Source organism: Melanerpes formicivorus, unplaced genomic scaffold (genome assembly GCF_026170545.1).
Source record: "Melanerpes formicivorus ecotype bairdi unplaced genomic scaffold, bMelFor1.0.p_v2 SCAF_302, whole genome shotgun sequence".
Taxonomy (NCBI): Eukaryota; Metazoa; Chordata; class Aves; order Piciformes; family Picidae; genus Melanerpes; species Melanerpes formicivorus.
Window position 1 is genome coordinate 11846 of NW_027142654.1, and position 24226 is coordinate 36071.

Sequence of the window (24226 nt, forward strand, 5' to 3'; positions counted from 1 at the left end):
GCTTATTTCTCTGTCTGATTGAGAAACTGATATTCTCTGCAAGACTAAATGGAAAAAATGAAGTCATTCTCTCAGACACAGAATTATGCAGTGCTTTGTAGCCAAACTGGACAATAAACCTCTTCTGCTTGGGTGCTGCATTCAGCAGTATTTGATGCTAATATTTCTATTCTGATTATAATTTACAATGCAAGGGAGAATGTTTGCTATGTGATGTGCTGATCTGTACATGTCTGTGTGTGTCTAGGGAGTAAATTTGGTATCAAACACACAATATGCAAGTGCTACATGTCAAATACATGATATAGAAGGAGAAAGCATCTGTGTTTTAACCGTGACACTGAAGAGATCTTCATTTTTTGCAGCAGCAGTTAAAATGCTGGCCAGATGGGCAATGGCATGAGATTTAACACATCTAAGTGCCAGGTTCTACACACTGGCCACAAGAACCCCATGCAGTGCTACAGGCTTGGGTCAGAGCGGCTGGAGAGCAGCCAGGCAGAAAGGGAGCTGGGGATGCTGGTTGATAGTAGGCTGAACAGGAGCCAGCAGTGTGCCCGGGTGGCCAAGAGGGCCAATGGCATCCTGGCCTGGATCAGGAATAGCATGGCCAGCAGGAGCAGGGAGGTCATTCTGCCCCTGTACTCAGCACTGGTTAGGCCACACCTTGAGTCCTGTGTCCAGTTCTGGGCCCCATCAGTTTAGGAAAGATGTTGAGATGCTGGAAGGTGTCCAGAGAAGGGGAACAAAGCTGGGGAGGGGTTTGGAGCACAAGCCCTATGAGGAGAGGCTGAGGGAGCTGGGGTTGCCTAGATTGGAGAAGAGGACTCTCAGGGGAGACCTTCTTGCTATCTACACCTACCTGAAGGGAGGTTGTAGCCAGGTGGGGGTTGGTCTCTTCTCCCAGGTAACCAGCACCAGAAGAAGAGGACACAATCTCAAGCTGGGCCAGGGGAGGATTTGGCTGGATGTTAGGAAGAAGTTCTTCACAGAAAGAGAGATTTGCCATTGGAACAGGCTGCCCGGGGAGGTGATGGAGTCACCATCACTGGAGGTGTTTAAAGGGAGACTGGATGAGGCACTTGGTGCCATGGCTAAGTTGATAAGATAGTGTTTGGTGATGAGTTTTTCTTGATGATCTCGAAGGTCTTTTCCAACCTGCTGAATTCTATTAATAGCTGCAATGAATGACAGAGTACTTCAAACCTGGTTTTAATTAGAAATAAAATCCTTCTATTTGTATCTTTTGACAGGTAGTTGGCATGGGGGAGTTGGCTGTGAAGTACATATGGGTCAGCAGTTCCCAGAAACAAAAACAGTTTAGGGTTACCCTTCAAGAAGGGAAAAAAAAGAGAAGACCTAGAAAACTCTAGGCCAGCCAGCCTCACCTCTGTGCCTGGCAAGATCATGGAGCAGATCCTCCTGAAGTCTTTGATTAGGCACGTGAAAGAGAAAGCAGCGGTGATTAGTGGTAAGCAACATGGCTTCACGAAGGACAAATCATGCCTGATGAACTTGGTGGCTTTCTGTGATGGAGTACAGCATCAGTGGATAAGAGAAGAACAGTTGATGTCATCTACCTGGACTGGTGTAAAGCATTTGACACTGTCCTGCATGACATCTTGGTCACCAGATTGGAAAAGCATGGGCTTGTAGGGCTGGACCTCTCCCTGGATAGGGAATGGCTGGATGGTCTCCCTCAGAGAGCTGCTGTCAATGGCTCAAATTCCAAATGGAGACCAGTGACAACTGGCCTCCCTCAGGGGCTTGTATTGGGACCAGGGATGTTTAACATCTCTGTCAGTGATCTGGACAGTGGGACAGAGTGCACCCTCAGAAGTCTGAGGATGACACCAACCTGCCTGGTCTCATTGACGTGCTGGAGGGAAAGGACACTTGGACAAGTTTGAGGGGTGGGCACAAGCCAACCTGAGGAAGTTCCACAAGGCCACGTGCAAAGTCCTACGCCTGGGTGAGGGCAATCGCAAGAAGAAATAGAGGCTGGGCATAGACTAGCTTGAGCAAGGTCTTGAGGAGAAGAACTTGACTGTGTCAGTGGATGAAAAACTCATCTTGAGCAGGCAATGTGCACTTCAACCCAGAAGGAAAATATGTGCTGGGCTTCATCAAAAGAAGCGTTACCAGCAGGGAGGAGATTCTCCTCTACTCTGCTGTGGTTGGGCCCCCGCTGGAGTACTGCATCCAGTTCTGGTGCCCCCAGCATAAGAAGGAGATCTAACTATTGGAGCAGGTCAAGAGAAGGGCCACAATAGAGATCAGAAGCCTGGAGGCACTTCCCCTGTGGGGAAAGGTTGCAAGAGTTAGGGCTGTTCAGCCTGAAGATAAGAAAGTGACATTATAATGCCCTTCTAGTACCTGAAGGAGGCCTAAGAGAAAGCCAGGGAGGGGCTTTCCACAAGGGCTTGTAGCGGCAGGGCAAGAGGGAATGGGCTGAAGCTTGAGGAGAGCAGATTTAGACTGGATATTAGGAAAAAAATTCTTCACAGTGAGAGTGGTGAGAAAGTGCAACAGGGTGCTCAGGTTGGTGGTGGATGCCCCCTCCCTGGAGGTGTTGAAGGCCAGATGGGTGAGGCCCTAAGCAAGCTGGTCTAGTGCAAGGTGTTCCTGGCCATGGCAGAGGGGTTGGAACTAGATGATCCTTGAGGTCCCTTCCAACCTATACCATTCTATGATTGATTCTGTGATAGGAGGTGAATAGAAAGCTACTATCTACATTGGCCCTAGAAACAGAAGCAAATTCTTCTGGTGCCCTTGGGATGCATTTTGATTGTTGTCTGATGTTTCAAGGTGCAAGTTTGCCATTTGGTGAGCTCAGTAGTTAACAGAACAAAGAGGTGATTAAAAGCCCCAAGCACATCAGCATTTCTCTCCTTGTGCCATGAAGAGAGGATGACAGCCTTTGGAGGACTGGTGTGTTAGGTTTGGATTTCTGAGCAAGCAGGTCCTAAGACTTTGTCACAGGCTTTGTGAAGTTGATCAATACTTCTGGAGAGCACAGGCCACCTATGGTGGTGTAGTACTGGTGCACAGAATTTTCCCAAGAGATTGCTGCTCACGGTGCTACGCGAATGGCTATTCCCTGACAGCATGGGAGCATCTGACGTGTTTGAACCCCATCACCTGCCTCATATTCCCTTTCGTGGCCCTGGAAAGTGAGTGACAGGAAAAGCTACCAGAAAATTACATAAATTAAACATACGATTTTGAGGATAAGGAAGGGAAGGTTTGGCCACAAGAACCCCATGCAGTGCTACAGGCTTGGGTCAGAGCGGCTGGAGAGCAGCCAGGCAGAAAGGGAGCTGGGGATGCTGGTTGATAGTAGGCTGAACAGGAGCCAGCAGTGTGCCCGGGTGGCCAAGAGGGCCAATGGCATCCTGGCCTGGATCAGGAATAGCATGGCCAGCAGGAGCAGGGAGGTCATTCTGCCCCTGTACTCAGCACTGGTTAGGCCACACCTTGAGTCCTGTGTCTAGTTCTGGGCCCCATCAGTTTAGGAATGATGTTGAGATGCTGGAAGGTGTCCAGAGAAGGGGAACAAAGCTGGGGAGGGGTTTAGAACACAAGCCCTATGAGGAGAGGCTGAAGGAGCTGGGGTTGCTTAGCCTGGAGAAAAGGGGACTCACGGGTGACCTTATTGGTGTCTACACCTACCTGAAGGGAGGTTGTAGCCAGGAAGGGGTTGGTCTCTTCTCCCAGGCAACCAGCACCAGAAGAAGAGGACACAATCTCAAGCTGCACCAGTGGAGGTTCAGATTAGATCATCATTGGAGGTGTTTTGGAGGAGACTTGACAAGGTGCTTGATTGCATGGGTTAGTTGATTAGGTGGTGTTGGAGGATAGGTTGGACACAATGATCTTGAAGGTCTCTCCTCTCCTCTCCTCTCCTCTCCTCTCCTCTCCTCTCCTCTCCTCTCCTCTCCTCTCCTCTCCTCTCCTCTCCTCTCCTCTCCTCTCCTCTCCTCTCCTCTCCTCTCCTCTCCTCTCCTCTCCTCTCCTCTCCTCTCCTCTCCTCTCCTCTCCTCTCCTCTCCTCTCCTCTCCTCTCCTCTCCTCTCCTCTCCTCTCCTCTCCGAACATCTCCTCTCCTCTCCGAACCTCTCCTCTCCGAACCTCTCCTCTCCGAACCTCTCCTCTCCTCTCCGAACATCTCCTCTCCTCTCCTCTCCGAACCTCCCCTCTCCTCTCCTCTCCTCTGTGAGTAGCTCCTCTGGCAGCCTGAAGAGCCTCTGATGAAGCATACTTGAAATGATGAATTGTAAGCAGGCTTCTTTGAGTGTCACATAGGTCTTTGTTTGCTCAGACTGTGCTCCAGACTGACTTGGCTCAGGCTTATTTTTCCAGGCACATCACTACATCTGCTGAGTGGTGAGGCTCTTTAGGAGCTCTCTTACACCAAAGCAGTGTTGAAATCAGGCAGAGATTCAGATCCCTTTCTGTCTGTATAGAAATGTCTCTACCTGAGTCAAAGTGAAAATGTCACCTTATGGTTACGGAGTTGTTCTTTTGCTGGTTTGTTTCCGTGGTTTGGCTTCACGTACTCTAATTTCATAAGAGTTTGACTGACAGGTAGTTCTTTATTAGCCTGTTCTCTGTGGTTTAGTTTTCTTTTCCAAGCCTTCTAACGTAATTCCGGACATTTCATCTGTACATTTTGCTAGTCGAGACTTAAAAATGGAGTAAAACTTCAAAGGATGCGACTTCAGACACCTCATTTCAATTAATTAAAAAGGAAACAGACACAAAGAACCACAAACACACACAGAAAACCAAAAGACCAACCACAAAACCCCCAACCACAACCCAAACAACCAAATAAGCAAAGCCATACACAGCTTGAGACTGTGTCCCCTTGTTCTGGTCCCAGGCAACCAGCACCAGAACAAGGGGACACAGTCTCAAGCTGCGCCAGGGGAGGTTTAGACTCGAGGTGAGGAGAAAGTTCTTCACCGAGCGAGTCGTTCATGATTGGAATGGGCTGCCTAGTAGTGTACCGATCTATAAGTATTTCCTAGGACTAATTTGTCATCGTTTAGGCAGGTACTTAATGTATAAATTATATCTATGATTTAAGTATAAGATTCAGCTTCTTTATGACCGGTGTCTGGGATTCTTTTGGCTTAATAGATATGGAAATGTAACTTCTACAACTCTACCCATAGAGATACAGGAGTTTAAGATTTCAGTAGGTGAAAGAGTAATTTTCAGCGATAGCTGGGATCCAAAGGTGATTTATTTGGTGTGTGTAATCCTGCTATCGGTGCTTGTTAGTAGCTGTGATAAGGGAGAAGAAGGTATCTAAGACTTGTTTCATTTTCAAGTGCAGACCAAAGAGAAGAAAGCATAGCTCTAATTTGACCCCAGAGATTTCTAGTGATGAGGAGAATGGAGAATCTCAATCAGTTAAAAATAGAACTAAACAGGCTATCGGGAAGGCTGCTTTGAACGGCACTGTTGGTGATTCTGGCAATCAGCCAGCTGCAGCGGATGCTCCTAACATGGCAGCTCCCATGTCCTCGTCAAAGCCATTTCCTTCTTCATTGGCAGGACCAGTGGTGTCCTCTGCAGCAGCTGGTCCATCTCAAAACCTGTCAGCTTCTGTTAAAGTGACTGTGAATTCAAACACAACTCCAATTAAGCAAGTAGCAGTTTTAGATATGAGAAGTGGAAGGCACAAAGCTGATCCAGGGGAGAACAGCAAGATACTGCTGCTGCTGAACAACTTCTGCTAAAAAAAGAGCCTGCTAAGGAGGAAAAGAAGGTTTGTCTTAAAGATATAGCTGAGTTATTGAGACCATCACTGGATGGAGATGCAGGGCAAATCGCAGGTCCTGGTAGGACAGCAGCTAGTGGAGGTGCTTCTGAGCTTAAAGAGATCCTTAGGAGAGTGTCAGCAGGATTATGGGGACAACATGTTGAGGAAGATGAGACAGATGAGGAAGAGGACGATATTCAGAACACCTCAGCCCCGTGCCAAGAACTTAGACATGTGCGGAAGGATTACATCAGAGCAGAGAATAAGCCAGTTCTAGCTTGGCTTGGTAGATGTTTTGATACAGGTGCACCAGCTCTAATGGTTGGAGACAAGTCAGCAGCTCAACTAGGCACTCTCTTGAAGGATAATGGAATAGATAGACATCTAGGCAGGACTTTGGGTAAGGTTTCTCTGTGGATACACCTTTTATTGGCAACTCTCATGAGATACCCATCCCAAGATGATCTTCCATGGAATCCTAAACCCTGGACTACCATGGATGAGGGAATTAAGCATCAGAGAATTTGCTGTCAGAGAGGTACTCTAGGGTAACCATGAAACTCTGAATCCTGATGAAATTCCTGTAGGAACTGGTCTTGCTAAAAAGCTCATCAAACTTTGTAGTGGTTTGAGCCTTAACTGGGAGTTAAGAGCTCAGATGGGGGCAAGGCTGAGAATCTCTTCCCCCACTCCCCACTCCTCCCTCCCAACAGAGAGGGTAAAAAAAGGAAGGAGTAAATCCACCAAACAATAATTTGGAGTAGGCTTGGAAGTAGAGAGGTATACAGTTTTTTCTTTAAACAAAGTAAAACAAAACAATATATATATATATATATATATAGACGTACATATATGTCAATAACGGGTAAGATTCACAAGGGCAAGGAACAGGGATGGATGGGAGGGGGACAAAGAGGAAGAATACAAAACCAGTTTCTCTCTGAAGAGGCACGGAGGCAGCAGGGAGAAGGATCAGGCCCGACCATGTGGCAGAGGAGCAGGAAAGCAGCCACAGTAGCTCTCATCCAGGAGAGGCAGGAGCCAAAAGGAGAGCTAACAGCTATGATGTCCTGCTTTTTATACCCTAGCTGGGCAGGGAGGGGGGAGTGGAACAGACTCAGCTTCCCAGGGGGGAAACATCCTGCAGGGAGGGTAAAGTACCTGCAAGCCCTCCACCCTGCTTTGTTTTTTTTGTTCCCAGAATGGGAGTTAACCCACCACAAACTTGCTCCTCCTAATTATGCAAATATTCTGGCAAGCAGAATTGTGGCAAGAAATTATGGTGGAGCTCCTGCTATGGTGGGCCATTTCACTGATCAAATGAGACAATTGGAGGACAGTCTCCCACGTGTTTCTCTGGTTTCAGCCATTGAAACTCTGTCTGGAAAAATTGAGAACTGCATGAAAGAGCTGAAAGATTCCATATCCCAATTGACACAAAGAAGTAATTCTAATTCTTCCTCCAGGTGGATACAAGTTTCATCTGTGAGGAATAGACGTCCTCCAAGGAGGTCATTCCAAAACAGATCAAACCAAAACAGACCACAGAGTCAATCACGTAGGACTATTTGGAGAACTCTGTGTGATCAGTTTGGTGAGAACAGGAACAGATGGGATGGTCAACCAACTTCTAATCTTTTCAGGAGACTGAGGGAACTGCAAAGTGGCAGAACCTGAGGTAGCAATACCAGAAGGGTAGCTGTTACTTCTACAGTTTCCCAGGACAACTCTAATAGCTCCAACAGTGGCTCCAGTTCTAACACTGGACAGTGTGCTCATTGCACATGTGGGCATATTCCCCATAATTAGGGGCGCCCTGCCTCCCGCCAGGGGGAGGAGAGGGATAATGGAGATAACCGAATCTATTGGAATGTGTACATCCAGTGGCCTGGCACTTCACAATTTCAGAAGTACAAGGCCTTGGTTGACACAGGAGCTCAGCGCACCATAATGCCACCAAATTGTCAGGGATCAGAGCCTATAACTACTCTGGGAATCAATGGTGGATCTCAAGAGTTAACTAAGGTAGAGGTTGATACAAGTTTAACTGGTAAACAGTGGAAGAAGCATACAGTTGTGACCGGACCTGAAGCACCTTGTATTTTGGGAATTGATTTTCTGAGAGAAGGGCATTTCAAAGACCCTAGAGGTTACAAATGGGCTTTTGGAGTAGCATCTGTAGAAGCTGATGGACAAATAGTGAGGCTGTCTGCTAGACCTGAGCTTTCTGGTGAGTCTGCAGTTGTGGCACAACATAAAATAAAGGACATTAAATTGCCGGTTGCTTCTCAGACTGTGCATCACAGGCAATACAGAACCAACCGTGACTCTTTGTTGCCCATTCAGAATCTGATTCGTCAGCTGGAGAGTCAGTCGTCAGCAAAACTCATTCACCTTTCAGTGTCCAGTGTAGTCTGTGTGAAAGCAGAATGGAGACTGGCGTCTGACAGCCAACTTCTGAGCCCTGAATGAAGTAACTCCACTTATGAGTGCAGCAGTACCAGACATGATGGAACTCCAGCATGAGCTGGAATCCAAAGAGGCAAAATGGTATGCTACCATAGACATTGTTAATGCATTTTTCTCTATTCCCATAGCAGAGGAATGCAGGCCTCAGTTTGCTTTCACCTGGAGAGGAATCCAGTACACTTTCAACAGACTGCCAATGGGCTGGATCCACAGCTCCAGCATCTGTCATGCAGTGATCCACGATGCTCTGGAGAAAGGCGGTGCTCCAGAACACATCCAGTTCACCGATGATATCATCGTCTGGGGTAAAACTGCTGAGGAAGTCTTCGAGAAAGGTAACAAAATCACTGACATTCTTCTGAATGCAGGTTTTGCCATCAAGCGAGACAAGGTGAAAGGACCTACCACAGAGATTCAGTTTCTGGGAGTGCGGTGGCAGGATGGACGCCGACACATTCCAGTGGATGTGGTAAATAGAGTCTCTACCATGGCAAATCCTATGAACAAGCAAGAAACTCTACGTTTCTTGGGGATAGTGGGATTTTGGAGACTGCACATTCCTGGATACAGTCAGATTGTGAAACCTCTGTATGATGTGACTTGAAAGACAAACAGTTTCAAGTGGGGACCTGAACAACAAGCAGCCTTTGACCAGATAAAGGAAGAGGTAGTTCAAGCAATGGGTCTGGGACCTCTCTGAGATGGTCCAGACATTAAGAACGTTTTGTACACGGCTGCAAGTGACAATGGTCCAACCTGGTGCTTGTGGCAAAGAGCTCCACGTGAGGCACGTGGACGACCTCTTGGTTTCTGGAGTCGAGGTTACAGAGGTTCAGAGGCTAATTATACTCCAACAGAGAAAGAGATTCTAGCTGCCTATGAAGGAGTAAAAGCAGCTTCTGAAGTAATTGGAACTGAATCACAACTTCTCTTAGCTCCCAGATTACCAGTTTTGAATTGGATGTTCAAAGGCAAAGGTTCCATGCCACATCATGCCACAGATTCTACATGTTCCAAGTGGATGGCTCTGATAACACAGAGAGCTCCAATGGGAAATCTTGAAAGACCTGGTCTAGTCGAGGTGATCACAAGTTGGCCTGAAAGTACCAACTGTGCTAAACCTCAAGAGGAGAAAGTAGCTTGTGCTGACAAAGCTCCTCCTTACAGTGACCTTTCTGATGATGAAAAGAAATATGCTTTGTTCACAGACGGTTCCTGTTGTCTTGTTGGAAACAAGCGAAGGTGGAAGTCTGCAGTGTGGAGTCCAACACGCTGAGTTGCAGAAGCAAAGGATGGAGAAGGAGAATCCAGTCAATTTGCAGAGGAAAAAGCTGTCCAGCTAGCTCTTGATGTAGCTGAACGTGAGCGATGGCCAAAGCTTTATCTCTACACCGACTCATGGATGGTAGCCAATGCTCTGTGGGGTTGGCTAAAGGACTGGAAAAAGAATGGTTGGCAGAGAAAAGGAAAACCCATTTGGCCAGCTGACCAGTGGCAGAACATTGCTGATCGAATTGAGAGAATTCCAGTAAAGGTGAGACACATAGATGCTCACATTCCTAGAAGCAAAGCTACTGAGGAACAGCAACACAACCACCAGGCAGATCTAGCTGCAAGAGTTTCTCAAGTAGACATGGACTCTGATCTTGATCTCGACTGGAAACACCGAGGTGAGATATTCTTAGCTCGGTGAGCTCATGATTCATCAGGACATCAAGGCAGAGATGCAACATAGCAGTGGGCTCGTGACAGATCCATAGACATTTCCATGGATGCTATCACACAAGTCATCCATGACTGTGACATTTGTGCTGCTATTAAGCAGGCAAAGCGACTTAAGCCTTTATGGTATGGTGACAGATGGTCCAAGTACAAGTATGGTGAAGCTTGGCAGATTGACTACATCACTCTACCACGTTCTCGTTCTGGTAAGCAGTATGTGCTTACTATGGTAGAGGCAAACACTGGATGGTTGGAAACTTATCCAGTTCCACATGCAACTGCACGCAACACCATTCTCGGTCTGGAGAGACAAATCCTGTGGAGACACGGAACGCCAGAGAGGATTGAGGATGTTCTCTCTCTAACCCTTTTTGGGAAAAAAGGGAGGAAGGGGAAGAAAGGGGTATTTTTGGGGGGACCCTCCTCGCTGGAGGAGGACAGGATTTCTATGTTATGTTCTTTGCTGTATGTTTTTATATATACTGTAAATACTGTGTATTGTGTATATAGTCATCTTCATGTCAATCTGCTTGTAAATATAGCTTTTATCCACTTTTTTGCTTCTCTGATTGAGTTAGCCTTGGTTTCTTTGTGTGTGTGGGAGAACTGAACTTTCTCTCACCACCACAAACAGAAATCCTGCCATAAGAAATGTGTGTCGTTCCAGATTCATGGGTACACTACAGGATTTGTGTGAGATGACCTCTAGTAGAAGAGCTACAGGGGATATGTGTTGAGAAAGAAACAGAAATTCGTACAGCAGCAGTGCCTGTGGATTACTGTGAGCTCCAGATGAGTCTTCAAATTGGTTCATACTGGAGTAGGAGCTTTTCTTGCACCCCTGAGACTGTAAAATTTCTCCAGGAAGCTGCATGGCTGTCCACAGGTGTAACCTTGTCCTCTCCCACCATAGCATGTGCCAGCAGAAGTGCAAATGTCCCAAATCCTGAGACCACCACCTGAAAACACAAGCAAGAAGAAGGTCTCCATCTGGACACTGAGCCATTGACTGCAACTCTTTGAGAGAGGCCACCTAGCCAACTCCTTACCCACCAAGTGGTCCATCAAATCCAGATCCTTCCCATTTAGGGAGCAGGATGCTGTGCTGGGCAGTGTCAAACAGTGAGCCTAGAAATGGGAATCTTTAAGCTCTCTTGAACTACCCTTTTCATCCTGTTCCAGCACCATGTAGGGGCTCCCTCACCGGCTGGGAGTGTGGGATAGTCTCAGTGAGCAGTCTACTATTCCCAGAATCCAGTCTTTCTTTTGTTCCTCCTTCTTCCCCACCAGCTTGCTCCTTCTGCAGAATATCTGGCAATTTGCATTGCACAAATAAGAATCCTGCTTTCAGCTGCTCCAGACTCTGCCTTTTGTCTTCAGCCATGCCACAACTATCATCTTCATGCAAACTCTCTCTTTGAAATGGGGAGATGCCAGACTCCTTCTCGGTGACGCATCTTTAAGCCAGCTGGCAGAGAGGGAGCAGCCTGTGCATTCTATGTGGCTGTTTGGCAAGAGAGAACAATTTCAGAGCTGCTTTTTGCTCTTTTAAAACAGTTTTGGAGACCAATGGTGTGTATATAAGAAACAAATGCTCACATCCTGCAAATGAAACTTTAGCAGCTATTAACTCCTGAGCTAGTCAAAGCATTAAAATTACTAATAGAATCACAGAATGGTAGGGGTTGGAGGGGACGTCTGAAGATCAAGTCCAATCCCCCTGCCAAAGCAGGATCATTTAGGGCAGGTCACACAGGAACATATCTCTAAGGGTGCTGAAAGTCTGTGGAGAAGGAGGCTCCAAAACCTCTCTGATCAGCCTGGTGCAGGGCTCTGGCAAGCTCGCAGGAAAGAACTTTCTTCCAGAAGTTGAAGTGGAACTTGCTGTGTTCCAGGTCCCTCATGCTATCACAGGGTACCATCGAAAGGAGACTGGCCCCTTCTTGACAGTCACCCTGCAGATAGTTGGAAACATTATCAAGATCCCCTCTCAGCCTTCTCCTCTCTGGACTAAAGAGCCCCAGGTGTCTCAGCCTTTCCTCCTAAGACAGACATTCCACTCCCTTAATCATCCTCAGAGCCCTCCATTGGACTCCCTCTTGTATACCTCTGTCCCTCGTCAACTGGGCAGCTTAAGAACTGGACACTCTACTCCAGATGTGGTCTCACTAGGGCAGAGCAGAGAAGGAAGAGAACCTCCCTTTACCTACTGGCACCAGTCTTCTAGTGCACCCCAGGAGCCCATTGGCTTTCTTGGCCCCCAGGGCATATTGCTGCCTCATGGATAACTTCTTGACCCCCAGATCCTTCTCCATGGAGCTGCTTTCTGGCAGGTCAACCCCTAAGACATGCTGTTATTCCTCCACAGGTGCAGGGCTCTAAACTTACTCTTCTTGAACCTCATGAGGTTCCTCTTTTCCCAGCTCTCCACTCTGTCCAGGACTCATTGAAGAGTCCCTGCCTAGCACCTTGTCAGCCAGTCCTCCAAGCTGCATATCACCAGCAAACTTGTGCAGATTACAAACTGTCCCCTCACCCAGGTAATTGATGATGATCTTGAAGAAGACTGGACCCAGTACTGACCCCTGGAGTTGGAAGGGACCCTGAAGATCATCTAGTTGTAAAGATGGTGCCATAGGCAGGGGGACCCCTCGTGCTCGGCCAACACTCTCAAGGCCTCATCCAAGCTGTCTTCCAACACTTCCAGGATGGGCAAAAGTGCTTCTGGTAGATCTGCTGAAACTTATGACCCCATAATCTCACACCAGTGCATTGCCAGCAATTTGGCTAGGCCTTTGCTGGAGCCAGTGCTTCCAAGTGCACATCTTCATGTGTCCTCAAGAGGCCAGTACTCCTAGAGAGGAGGCTCGTGTGTCAGTCATGGACTACTGCACTCAGTTCTTGCTTGTGGCTTGGGTGGGAGTTAGTGGCTTGGAGTGGTCTGGAGCACTGAGGTTCCTTGAGCAGACAATATGAGCACACTGGAACCCACTGCTCACCCACAACTGAAAGGCAGGGACTGCCATGTAGCTGTGTGAAGGGGTAATTCAGGTGTGGTAATAATGGAAGAGCTTGAATTGTGGAGTAGATTCCTCCCTTTTTGTCACTGAAGCTGAGCCCCCCTTTTAGCCCTGTTGTGGCTGTGGGAGTGGGAAGGATCAGGATGCATTAGGGGGGATTCTTTGCTCTGAATCAGGTCAGGGTCTGTTATGTTTGCATATTAACCAGGCCTCTTGGGCCCTCTACCTTCTAGGGTCTTCACTCATGATTCAAGCCAATTTTTTTCCCTTAAACAGGAGCTATTTCCAAATTAGTTGAAAACTGCTTTGGCGGAATCTCTCTTTGTCTGCCCTTGCAGTCTTGGGTGGTTATAAGTTGTGGTACTGAGCTCCATTGAAAATTGTATTGAGATCAACTGGGAAGCTCCCAGGCAGCCCTGGGCTGTCTTTGGCATTCTCTGGATTAGTGAGGTAATGAGAGGGATAGGAGCCAGTGCGTCAGGAATGGTCAAAAAGGATGTGGCAGGCTGGTTTCTTGTGGACCATACACCAAGTCTTTGTCAAGGTCTGCTGCCTGAAAATGAGCCTGCCTTGGCTGATGCCTGTCTTCTGGTTGTCTTCCAGTATGACTGGTAAGGAGGTGCACCTAAGTGACAACGAAGAGAGCAGCGAAGACCAAGTGAGTTGCAGACAGTTTTTACACTGTTCCGACAGATCTGCCTTGAAACACCTTGTTCTGTTGTGCTGGCATCCTTCAGCTAACCATTTGCTCCCTTCCTCCTCTTTGTTTTTGTAGCCAAAGGAGGATGTTGAAAAGCCACCAACACTGCTTGCTGCCCCAACCACAGGTTTATTCCCAAACTTCTGTTTAGACCAAATCAGGAGGAAGGTCAAAGTGTTTCCTATATGTGGGGAGGGGCAGTAAGGGCTGCTAGTGTCTCTGGAGTTGCTTTATTTTCTTTTAGTTGGATGGGGAAGCATAGAAAGTTCCAGTTAGAAAAGAATGAGGTTCAGGTGAGCTGCTGATTTGCACAGTTTGGGCTGCGAGATCTATGGAGTGCGATTGAAGTTGTCGTTTATTACCACTCTGCCTTCCTGGTGCCTGTTCCTCTGGCAGACAGGGGCTGTGATTTGAGGTGACTGTGTAAATGTCACCTGTATCAAATTGTGGTTAGAAAACCAAAACCTCATCTCCTCTGGGGGACCTGGGTGATCTAACTCTGTTGTGAGTGCAATTTTTTCCTTCCCCTAACTTCAGGTGGTTTTAGCAACAAGAAGTTTAGCAGTTCCATCCCCACCAGTACAAAAGGATTCATCTCTCAAAGCATAAGGAGATAAAATGTCATGGTAGGATGCTGGTCAGTGAGCTGGACATCTGCACCCACTGATCCCCAAATTTCCACCTTGTTGGTTCCACTCTGTTGTCTTTAACCAGAAGCTATCAAATACAGCTGTGCAGATCAACACTTCATGTGAGCTTTCAAAACCTGAGGAGTTTTTTCTTTTACCTTTTTATTCTTCATGCTAGAGGGAAAAGGAGGGGGAGGCTGCTAGGAAGAAACTCAAGTCAGAAAAAGAAGCCATATCGGTGGTGTGTGCAGCTACCAACCTCTCCAGTGAACGGAAGTGAGTACAGAGCAGTGGGATGGCAGAAAGGCTATTGAACTGAGTAACTGGCAGTCCATCAGTTTTCACCTGTTGATCGTTGCTGTTTCCTTAATTGAGCAGAACCTGATGAAAGGGAAAGCTCAGGAGATCATGCTGATGCTGTCTGTTCCCTCAGCTGCTGCAGCATTTAGCATTTCCTACAAGAAGGAGGAGATAATGGTTTGGGTTGGAAGGCACCCTGGAGAGCCAGATAGAAAAGAATGAGGCTGGGATGCTGGATTTTGCCTGTGAATCAGAGGTGTACTTCTCCAACTCTTCTTTCCTCCTCTCACTCTACAGTGGCTCTCCGTTGCCTGCAGAAGGCAATCAGCAGGAGATAGGAGAGGCCAAGAAACAGCCCAGTGCACAGAGGCAGCTCTTCAAGGGAACACCAAAAGAATCTTCTGTCAAGCCTATTGAAATGAGGAAGGTGAGAGGTGGAGCTGGGTTTGTAGCAGGACCAAGGTGTTGTTTCAAATGCCCCTTTGGAGAGCTCATTGTTGCTTCCCCGGTTGGAGGGGACTCAGGATGCTCTTCCTTTAAAGGCCTCATCAAACATTGAATGGGAATATGTGTCCAAAGCGTCCACTGATGCTTAATGTTGGTCACAGGGCACCTGCCCAGCAGATGGAAAGCCCTGTCAGCTGTCTAAAAAATGCCTTGGTGTTTTTCAGCATTTTATACTGTCTTGTCTTGAAACCATGGTGTCCCATAGAACAAAAGTCCTGGAATGTTTTGGCCACCAGCAGGTGTGCTGTCAGTAGGACGCACTGAGAAATGCTGTTTCTTGCACAGTTTCTTTTACAGTTTCCTTTCCAGTGTCTTGGCTTGTAGCAAATGATTGGGAAGCTTTCTGATCAGGTGAGCTGGTGATTTGCACACTTTGTGCTGCCAGATCTGTGGAGTGCAATTGAAGTTGTCGTTTATTACCACTCTGCCTTCCTGGTGCCTGTTCCTCTGGCAGACAAGGGCTGTGATTTGAGGTGACTGTGTAAAATGTCACCTGTATCAAATTGTGGTTGAGAAAACCAAAACCTCTTGTCCTCTGGGGAACCTGGGTGATGTAACTCTGCTGTGAGTGCAATTTTTTCCTTCCCCTAACTTCAGGTGGTTTTAGCAAGAAGCAGTTTAGCAGTTCCATCCCTACCAGTACAAAAGAATTCATCTCTCCAAGCACAAGGAGATAAAATGTCATGGTAGGATGGTGGTCAGTGAGCCAGACATCTGCACCCACTGTGCTCTGAGTTTCCACTTTGTTGGTTCCACTCTCTTGTCTTTAAGCAGAAGCCATCAAATACAGCTGTGCAGATCAGCATTCATGTGAGCTTTCAAACCTGAGCAGTTATTTCCTTTTCCTTTTTACTCTACATTCTAGTGGGAAAAGGAGGAGGAGGCTGCTGGGAAGAAAGTGAGGTCAGAAAAAGAAGCCATATCGGTGGTGTGTGCAGCTACCAACATCTCCAGTGAACGGAAGTGAGTACAGAGCAGTGGGATGGCAGAAAGGCTATTGAACTGAGTAACTGGCAGTCCATCAATTTTCATCTGGTGATCATTGCTGTATCCTTAATTGAGCAGAACCTGATGAAAGGAAAAGCTCAGGAGATCATGCTGATGCTGTCTGTTCCCTCAGCTGCTGCAGCATTTAGCATTTCCCACAAGAAGGAGGAGAGAATGGTTTGGGTTGGAAGGCACGCTGGAGAGCCAGATAGAAAAGAATGAGGCTGGGATGCTGGATTTTGCCTGTGAATCAGAGGTGAACTTCTGCAAGTCTTCCCTTCTTTTCCCCTCTCACTCTACAGTGGCTCTCCGTTGCCTGCAGAAGGCAATCAGCAGGAGATAGGAGAGGCCAAGAAACAGCCCAGTGCACAGAGGCAGCTCTTCAAGGGAACACCAAAAGAATCTTCTGTCAAGCCTATTGAAATGAGGAAGGTGAGAGGTGGAGCTGGGTTTGTAGCAGGACCAAGGTGTTGTTTCAAATGCCCCTTTGGAGAGCTCATTGTTGCTTCCCCGGTTGGAGGGGACTCAGGATGCTCTTCCTTTAAAGGCCTCATCAAACATTGAATGGGAATATGTGTCCAAAGTGTCCACTGATGCTTAATGTCGGTCACAGGGCACCTGCCCAGCAGATGGAAAGCCCTGTCAGCTGCCTAAGAAATGCTTTGGTGTTTTTCAGCAGTTTATGCTGTCTTGTCTTGAAACCATGGTTTTCCATAGAACAGAAAGTCCTGGAATGTTTTGGCCACCAGCAGGTGTGCTGTCAGTAGCACGCACTGAGAAGTGCTGTTTCTTGCACAGTCTCTTTTACAGTTTCCTTTCCATTGTCGCAAATGATTGTGAAGCTTTCTGTTCCAAATCCATCAGTCTGTCCTCACAGGAGTAGTGCTCCAGCCCTCTAATCATCCTTTTGGGCCCAATTAAATATCTTGTCTTGAAATTTTGGATATGTTGGAAAGCCAGAATTTGCAATGGTTTCAAGGCTGATCCCTCTAATCAGCTTTATTTCTGCTCTGTGATTTTTCAGGGATCCCCAGGATATGTCACAAAGCCCTACCCGGAGCCTCAATGTAGCTCCAGGCTGTCAAGACCTCACCTCAAGGCTGCAAAGTAAGTTTTTGTTTCTCACTCCTCATCTGCAGTTTATCAACATGCCAGGCAAGGCTGGCCCTGCAGCCCTTCTTCATCCCTTTTCTATTTTACTTCTCGGTCTCCAATTCAGGAAGCAGCAAGTAAAATACTACCAAGGAGAGATCAAGAGGCTGAAGGGCAAAGCTGATGCCATGGTAAGTCTTGGCCCTGTGCTGGAAATGGCAACCAGCTCTTGCATTAGGACCCACTCCATGCGTGCATGTGAAGAAGAGCACCTGGGTGAGGTCACTGCCATACATGGAGTACGTTCAGCTCCCGTGTCAGGAGCCTGGCTTCATTTGCCAACTGTTCAGACATTTCCCTTTTTGACAAACACATCTAGAGAACATGGCAAGGCAAGGGCACTCAGAATGGATGCTGTCCGTGGTTAGCAGGCCTGTTGTCTTTGCAGAGCTGTCTCAAAGTCCTTGTCAGAGAGACGGGGCAGTCAGTTTTAAGACAGTTCCCTCTGAAATGTCAGGGCCCTGAGGCTAATGATGTTGCCGATGAACAAGACTTGGAAGTGGCCTTTGCAGGTGGAAATTACTTTCTCCACCCCATGCAGCTGAACAGCATGTATGAATGAACATACATTTTTTATTTGCCAAGTCAGATAATGGAGATTTGCTGCTTGCCACTTATCTGTGAATTGAAGTGAGGGAATACTGCAGTGGGAAAGCTCCATCTGCCATTCACAAGGCAGGTTTCCAGGACCAGAGAGAAACATCCTGAAGGAAAAGACTGAGCAAGAGGAAGAGAGATTCTCCTCCCTTGCACCAGCTGCTAGGAGGAGAGGAAATGGCCCACCTGCTCAGGTTGCCCCAGGAGAAGTTTAGGCTGGGTATTAGAAGAAACTTCTCCACTGAAAGGATTCTCCAGCAGTGGCAGAAGTTCTCCCGGGAGGTGGTGGAATCCCCGCTAGCAGAGCTGTTTAAAAGACACAGAGATTTGGGACATGGTTGGGCACTTGGCTTGCTAGAGTTAGATAATGGCTTGAGTTCTGTGAGCACATGAGGGGTTCTGCTGAGAGCCTCTGAGATAGCAGGCAGAAGCCTGAGTTTCTTCAACGTTCTTCAACTCCTGCCTAACAAGGAAGGCAAAAGATCTTCAAGCACAAATGAGAGAAGCAGTTTTTATGGGAGTCAAAAAATGCTCATATTGTTCCCAACAGCCCCACTTCATTGGCAAGGGCATTCAGTACCTGGATGCTGCCCTTTGCTTTGCTGAATACGGGATGGGCTTGGAATGGGATGCACCACCACCCAGATCAGCTTCCCACATCTTCAGAGAAACTATAGAGCTCATCAGGTAAGTAGTTTTCAAAGCCTAGTGGTTAGGCAGCATGCTGAGAGGGGAAGGGTCAGTCACATTGCTAGTTTTGCAACTGGATGGTTCCAGATTCCCACCATGGAGTAGAGTTCAGGTTGCTATACAAGCATGAGACAGACAGACTCTCAAGAGGAACCAGAAGCAGTGAGAGAATCCCAGTATGGTGGGGCTCAGAAGGGGCCTCTGGCGATCACCAAAGCAGGATCATTCAGAACAGGTTGTGCAGCATCACCATGTCCAGGAGGGCTTTGGAGTCTCTGCAGAGAAGGAGACTCTGCAGCCTCTCTGGGTAGCCTGCTCCAGGGCTCTGGCACCCTCACAGCAAAGAAGATTTTCCTTGGGTTTAGGTGGAACTTCCTGTGTTCTAGTTTGTGCCCCTTGCTCCTTGTCCTGTCACTGGGCACCACTGAAAAGAGTCTCTCATGGGGTTATTGTCAGCCTAGTGCAGGACCTGGCACTTGGCCTTGTTCAGTCTCATACAACTGTCCTCAGTCCATTGATTCATGCTGTCCAGGTCCCTCTGCAGAGCTTCCTCCCCTCAAGCAGAACAACACTCATGCTCCGATGAGATGTGGCAGTGTCGTCTGCAAACTTCTTGAGGGTGCACTCAATCTCCTCATCCAGATCCTTGATAGAGATATCAAAGAGAGCTGGACCCAGTGCTGAGCCCTGGGGCACAGCACTTGTGCCTAGCCACCAACTGCATTGAATTCCATTGCCACCACTCTCGGGGCCCAGTCATCCAGCCAGTGTTGCATCCAGCAGAGTGCATGCCCGTCCAGGCCATGAGCAGCCAGTTTGTGCAGCAGAATGCTTTGGGACTGTGTCAAAAGCTTTACTGAAGTGCAGGCAGACACATGCATGGCCTTCCCCTCATCCCCTAAGAAGGTCACCTTGTGATGGAAGGAGACCAGGTTAGTCAAGCAGGACCTGCCTGTCCTAAACCCATGCTGACTGGGCCTGAGGAGAGTGAGTCACGCAGGGGCCCCATCTGTCCCCACTGCATGGAAAAGATGGCATTGAGAGACAAAGTCCTCTGCTCAAGATGACAGAGAGCACTCGGTGCCAGGACTCAGGGCAGGTCTCCTGGCTTGTGAGATATGGACATCTCATAGACAGTGAGACTTGAGAGCACTGGTGGCTGACAAGATTCTGTTTGTTTTCTTTCTTTAGATTAATCACAACGATGAAATCCTTTGTGGACTCCTCACCAACTCCACATGAAGAAATCCTTCTGCTGTTGTGGTGCGTACCTGGGGGCTCACTCAGCCTGGGGCACCTCTAAGAGGCTGGGCACCTCTTTATGTGAAAGAGCAGGCATGGCCCTTCCTCCTTTGGTTTCGGTTTTGCGTTTTCCTCCCTTGGGATTTATTTCCCAGAGCCTTTTTCTGCGATGAGGAGCAGCAGGAGGGGAAACCTGAGCTTTCTGGGCTGTGCAGCACAGCTGATGTGCGCCTGCCTCTGTCCCACGAGGCTGAGTAGTGCTGAGCCTGAAGGCTGAGGCTTGGCTGTGTTTCTGTCCACAGCATGCGCTGCCAGTCTCTCCTGCACATGGCCATGCTGCAGCACAAAAGGGACACAGCAATGAAGTATTGCGGGATCCTGAGTCACCACTTCGAGGTAGGGCAGGGCTGTTCCTGAGCTGCCAGCTGGATGGCTGCAGGAGGAACTGATGGTGGCAGAAGTGCCCAGAGCTAACAAGAGTTCTGTTCCTTGCTGCAGAGTTCTTCCAGAGCAACACGAGCGCCTTCTGCCAGTGCTGCAAGGTAAGGTTTCAAACTACAGACCTTGTAAAGTGCCCGTGTGGGTGTGAGTGAAAAGAGGAGCTGTGTGAGTTGCAGGCCGCATACGAGAGTGCTTCCCCGCTCGCTCTTTTCTTGCCACTGACATCACAGTGTTATGGGACATGAGGATGCTTCTGCTCTCTCTTTCCTGTATTTCCTTGTTGGAAAAGATTGTTGGGCGTTTTTTGTCACTAGGTCCAGGATGTATCTATCAAGCAGAGCAGTTCTCCACCACAAACACAGGAGGAGCGGAGTGAAGATGACACGGTGCCTGTGCTGTGTCAGGGCCCCTGCTGTTGTCATCTGTATTCTGTTAAAGATCCCCTGACGCTTCCTGGGGTACCATCCCCATCTCCAAGGCCTCTGTCCCCTTACATGGTGCAGTCCATTTCATAGTCTCCCAGGAGCCTTGGTAGAAGCCCTCTCTTGCCAGTGACTACAATGAGGCTGCCTGCAGTGGTGTGGTGGATGGGTGGCCCATTCTGATCCCCAGTCTCACCTTTTCTTTTGTCAGCTCCAGTGCCACCAGGAATGAATCAGCAGTCTCAGTTCCCACTCATGTACCCCTCATCACCTCTTCCTACCTCGAGATCACTTCCAGTATCTTCCCAGCCTGTGATACATGGGATGAGGCTGAAGTCCTGGCCAGGAAGAACAAGGGTAAGGCTTGGTCCTCCAGCGTTTCTCTCCTGCATGCTGTGTGTGTCTCAATGGAAAGGCTGTCCTGGCATCCTCATGTCTGCGAGCTAAGGGATGAGGGTATCAAGTGCAGGAAACAAGTCATCTGGCCTCATGGTAACACAGGAAGAAGCCTGAGGGGGGATGGTGTTTGTTTTTCCCTTTGGGGCACTTCCCTCTTTGGAGTTGGTGCCCCTTCTGGGAAGATCAGCCTTCTGCACTGCACCCTGTGGGTTTAGTTTGTTTGTCAAACATCCAGGTGCTTTTGTCTTGCAAAGAGTGAAGCTGGCTTCTCTCTCTTTAATGGAGCAGCTGAGCAGCACTTGAACTGGGCTCCTTGCTGGCCAAGTGACAGCATGCTGCTGTTGTCCTTCCTTGTCCTCCCCTTGTCTCTCAGATGTGCCTGTTGTGTGAAACCCAACATCTCTTTTCAATCTGCCTGCCCCTTTTGCAGAGCTTTTTGCTGAACTCAGCGCAGCGGCAGGCAGTCTGGCTCTGAACAGCAGCGTGAGGGAGCTGGTCCGCTACGCTAAACGGGCTTTACAGTGGCTGAGACGGGAGACAAATACACCCTGACTGGCCCAGGTGGTGGAAGAAACATCCTCCAGAGCCGGACCTGGGGAGGCACTGGACGTGCTTTTATAAGGAGCTGTTTTTAGAAGTTTTATAAGCAAACTATTTTTAGTGCTTTTGTAAGGAACTATTTCAGTACATTTCTAGGAAAGCACTTTAAGTGCTTTTATATGTATATATTCTAAGTATTTCTATAAGTAACTGTTCTTAGTACTTTTATAGGGAAATAAAAGTAGTAGTTTTAAAAGAAACTCGTTTTAGTACTCCTATAAGGAACAATTTTTAGTACATTTGTATGGAACAATTTTTGGTACATTTATAAGAACTATTCTTAGTAATTTTGTATGAAACTCTTCTTGGTACTTTCATAGGGAACTATTGTGATTAGTTTTGGCTAGGCCTTTGCTGGAGTCAGTGCTTCCAAGAGCACATCCTCATGTGACATCAAGTGGGCAGTGCTCCCAGAGAGGAGGCTCATGTGTCAGTCATAGGCTACTGCACTCAGTTCTTGCTTGTGGCTTGGGGGGGAGTTAGTGGCTTGAAGTGGTCTGGATCATTGATGTTCCTTGAACAGACAATATGAGCAAACTGGTTTTGTGCAGAGAGCTTTGCTGTACTCTTGGCTGCTCGCAGCTGAGAGGCAGGGACTGACATGGAGCTGTGTGAAGGGGTCTTTCAGGTGTGGTAATAATGGAAGAGCTTGAATTGTGGAGTTGTTTCCTCCCTCTTTCTCATTGAAGCTGAGCCCCCCCCCTTTTTGCCCTGTTGTGGCTTTGGGAGTGGGAAGGATAAGGATGTATTAGGGAGGATTCCTTTGCTCTGAATCAGGGCAGGGTTTGTGATGTTTGCATATTAAGCAGGCCTCTTGGGGCCCTCTTCCTTCTAGAGTCTTGGCCCACAATTCAAGCCAACTTTTATTCTTTAAACAGGAGCTGTTTTCAAATTGGTTGGTTTTGGCATGTTTTGGTTCAGTCAGGCAATGAGAGGGGTTAGCAGCCAGAGTGTGACAAATGGTCAAAATACTACAAACGCTGGTAAAATACTACACAGGAGAGATCAAGAATCTGATGGAGAAAGCTGATGCCATGGTAAGTCTTGGCCCTGTGCTGAAAGTGTTAACCAGCTCTTGCAGTTGGATCAGCTCCATGTGTGCATGTGAAGAAGGGCCCTGAGGCTAATGGTGTTGCTGGTGAACAAGACTTGGAAGTGGCCTTTGCAGGTGGAAGTGAATTTCCCTACCATATGCAGCTGAACAGCATGTATGAAGGAAGACCCCTTTTTTTTGCCTAGTCAGATAATGGACATTTGCTGCTTGCCACTTATCTGTGAATTGAAGTGAGGGAATACTGCAGTGGGAAAGCTCCATCTGCCATTCACGAGAGACCTGACTGAGATATTAAAAAATGCAAAGATCAGCAATTACTCAAGGCAAAGACTGAGCAAGAGGAAGGGATGTTCTCCTCCCTTGCAACAGCTACTAGGAGGTGAGGAAATGGCCCACCTCCTCCGGTTGCCTCAAGAGAAGTTCTGTTTGGATATTAGAAGAAAATTCTCCACTGGAAGGGTTCTCCAACAGCGGCAGAGGTTCCCCAGGGAGGTGGTGGAATCCCCACTACCAGAGCTATTTAAAAGACACAGAGATTTGGGACATGGTTGGGCACTTGGCTTACTAGAGTTAGATAATGGTTGGATTTTTCCAGCCAGCACCATTCTCTGACTCCATACTACCATCCAGAGAGCACAGATCTGATGTCTGGGAGCACATGAGGGGTTCTGATTAGAACCTCAGAGATATCAGCCGGAGGCGTGACTTTCTTCAACTCCTGCCTAACAAGGAAGGCAAAAGATCTTCAAGCACAAGTAAGAGAAGCAGTTCTTATGGGAGTCAAAAAATGCTCATTTTGTTCCCAACAGCCCCACTTCATTGGCAAGGGCATTCAGTACCTGGAAGCTGCCCTTTGCTTCGCTGAATATGGGATGGGCTTGGAATAGGATGCACCAGCACCCAGATCAGCTTCCCACATCTTCAGAGAAACTATAGAGCTCATCAGGTAAGTAGTTTTCAAAGCCTGGTGGTTAGGCAGCATGCTCAGAGGGGAAGGGTCAGTCACATTGCTTGTATTGCAGCTAGGTGGTTCCAGATGCCCACTGTGGAGTAGAGTTCTGGTTGCTGTACAAGCATGAGACAGACAGACTCTCAAGAGGTACCAGAGGAAGTGAGAGAATCCCAGTATGGTGTGGCTCAGAAGGGAGCTCTGGAGATCACCAAAGCAGGATCATTCAGAACAGGTTGTGTGGCATCACCATGTCCAGGAACTGTTCTTAGTACTTCTAGGAGGAACTGTTCTTAGTACTTTTATAGGGAATTATTATGAGTTTTAAATGAAACTGGTTTTAGTACTCTTACAAAGAACAATTTTTAATATGTTTATAATGAACAACTTTATGTGCCTTTATAAGTAACTATTCTTAGTACTTCTAGAAGTAGCTATTCTTTGCACTTTTACAGGGAACTATTTTCAGCAGTTTTATAAGGAAGTAGTTTTTAGTACATTTATAGGCAACTAACAGTAGTACATTTAAAAGGCGGTAGTTTTTGTTATGTTAGAAGAAACTATGATTAGTCCT

The 24226-nt window shown here is 47.6% G+C and overlaps 1 protein-coding gene across 1 annotated transcript; it reads left to right on the forward strand.

Moving 5' to 3' along the window:
- The first annotated feature begins 1407 nt into the window (after positions 1-1407).
- LOC137458967 (AF4/FMR2 family member 1-like) lies at positions 1408-21717 on the forward strand. Its single transcript, XM_068170259.1, has 16 exons — positions 1408-1471; positions 3108-3173; positions 13322-13343; positions 13587-13641; positions 14491-14588; positions 14910-15039; positions 15985-16082; positions 16409-16538; positions 17131-17213; positions 17326-17389; positions 18406-18542; positions 19737-19808; positions 20090-20183; positions 20286-20329; positions 20862-21007; positions 21480-21717. Exons 1-16 carry the CDS (start codon positions 1408-1410, stop codon positions 21599-21601), a joined length of 1425 nt encoding a protein of 474 aa, XP_068026360.1. The 3' UTR covers positions 21602-21717.
- The last annotated feature ends 2509 nt before the right edge of the window (positions 21718-24226 follow it).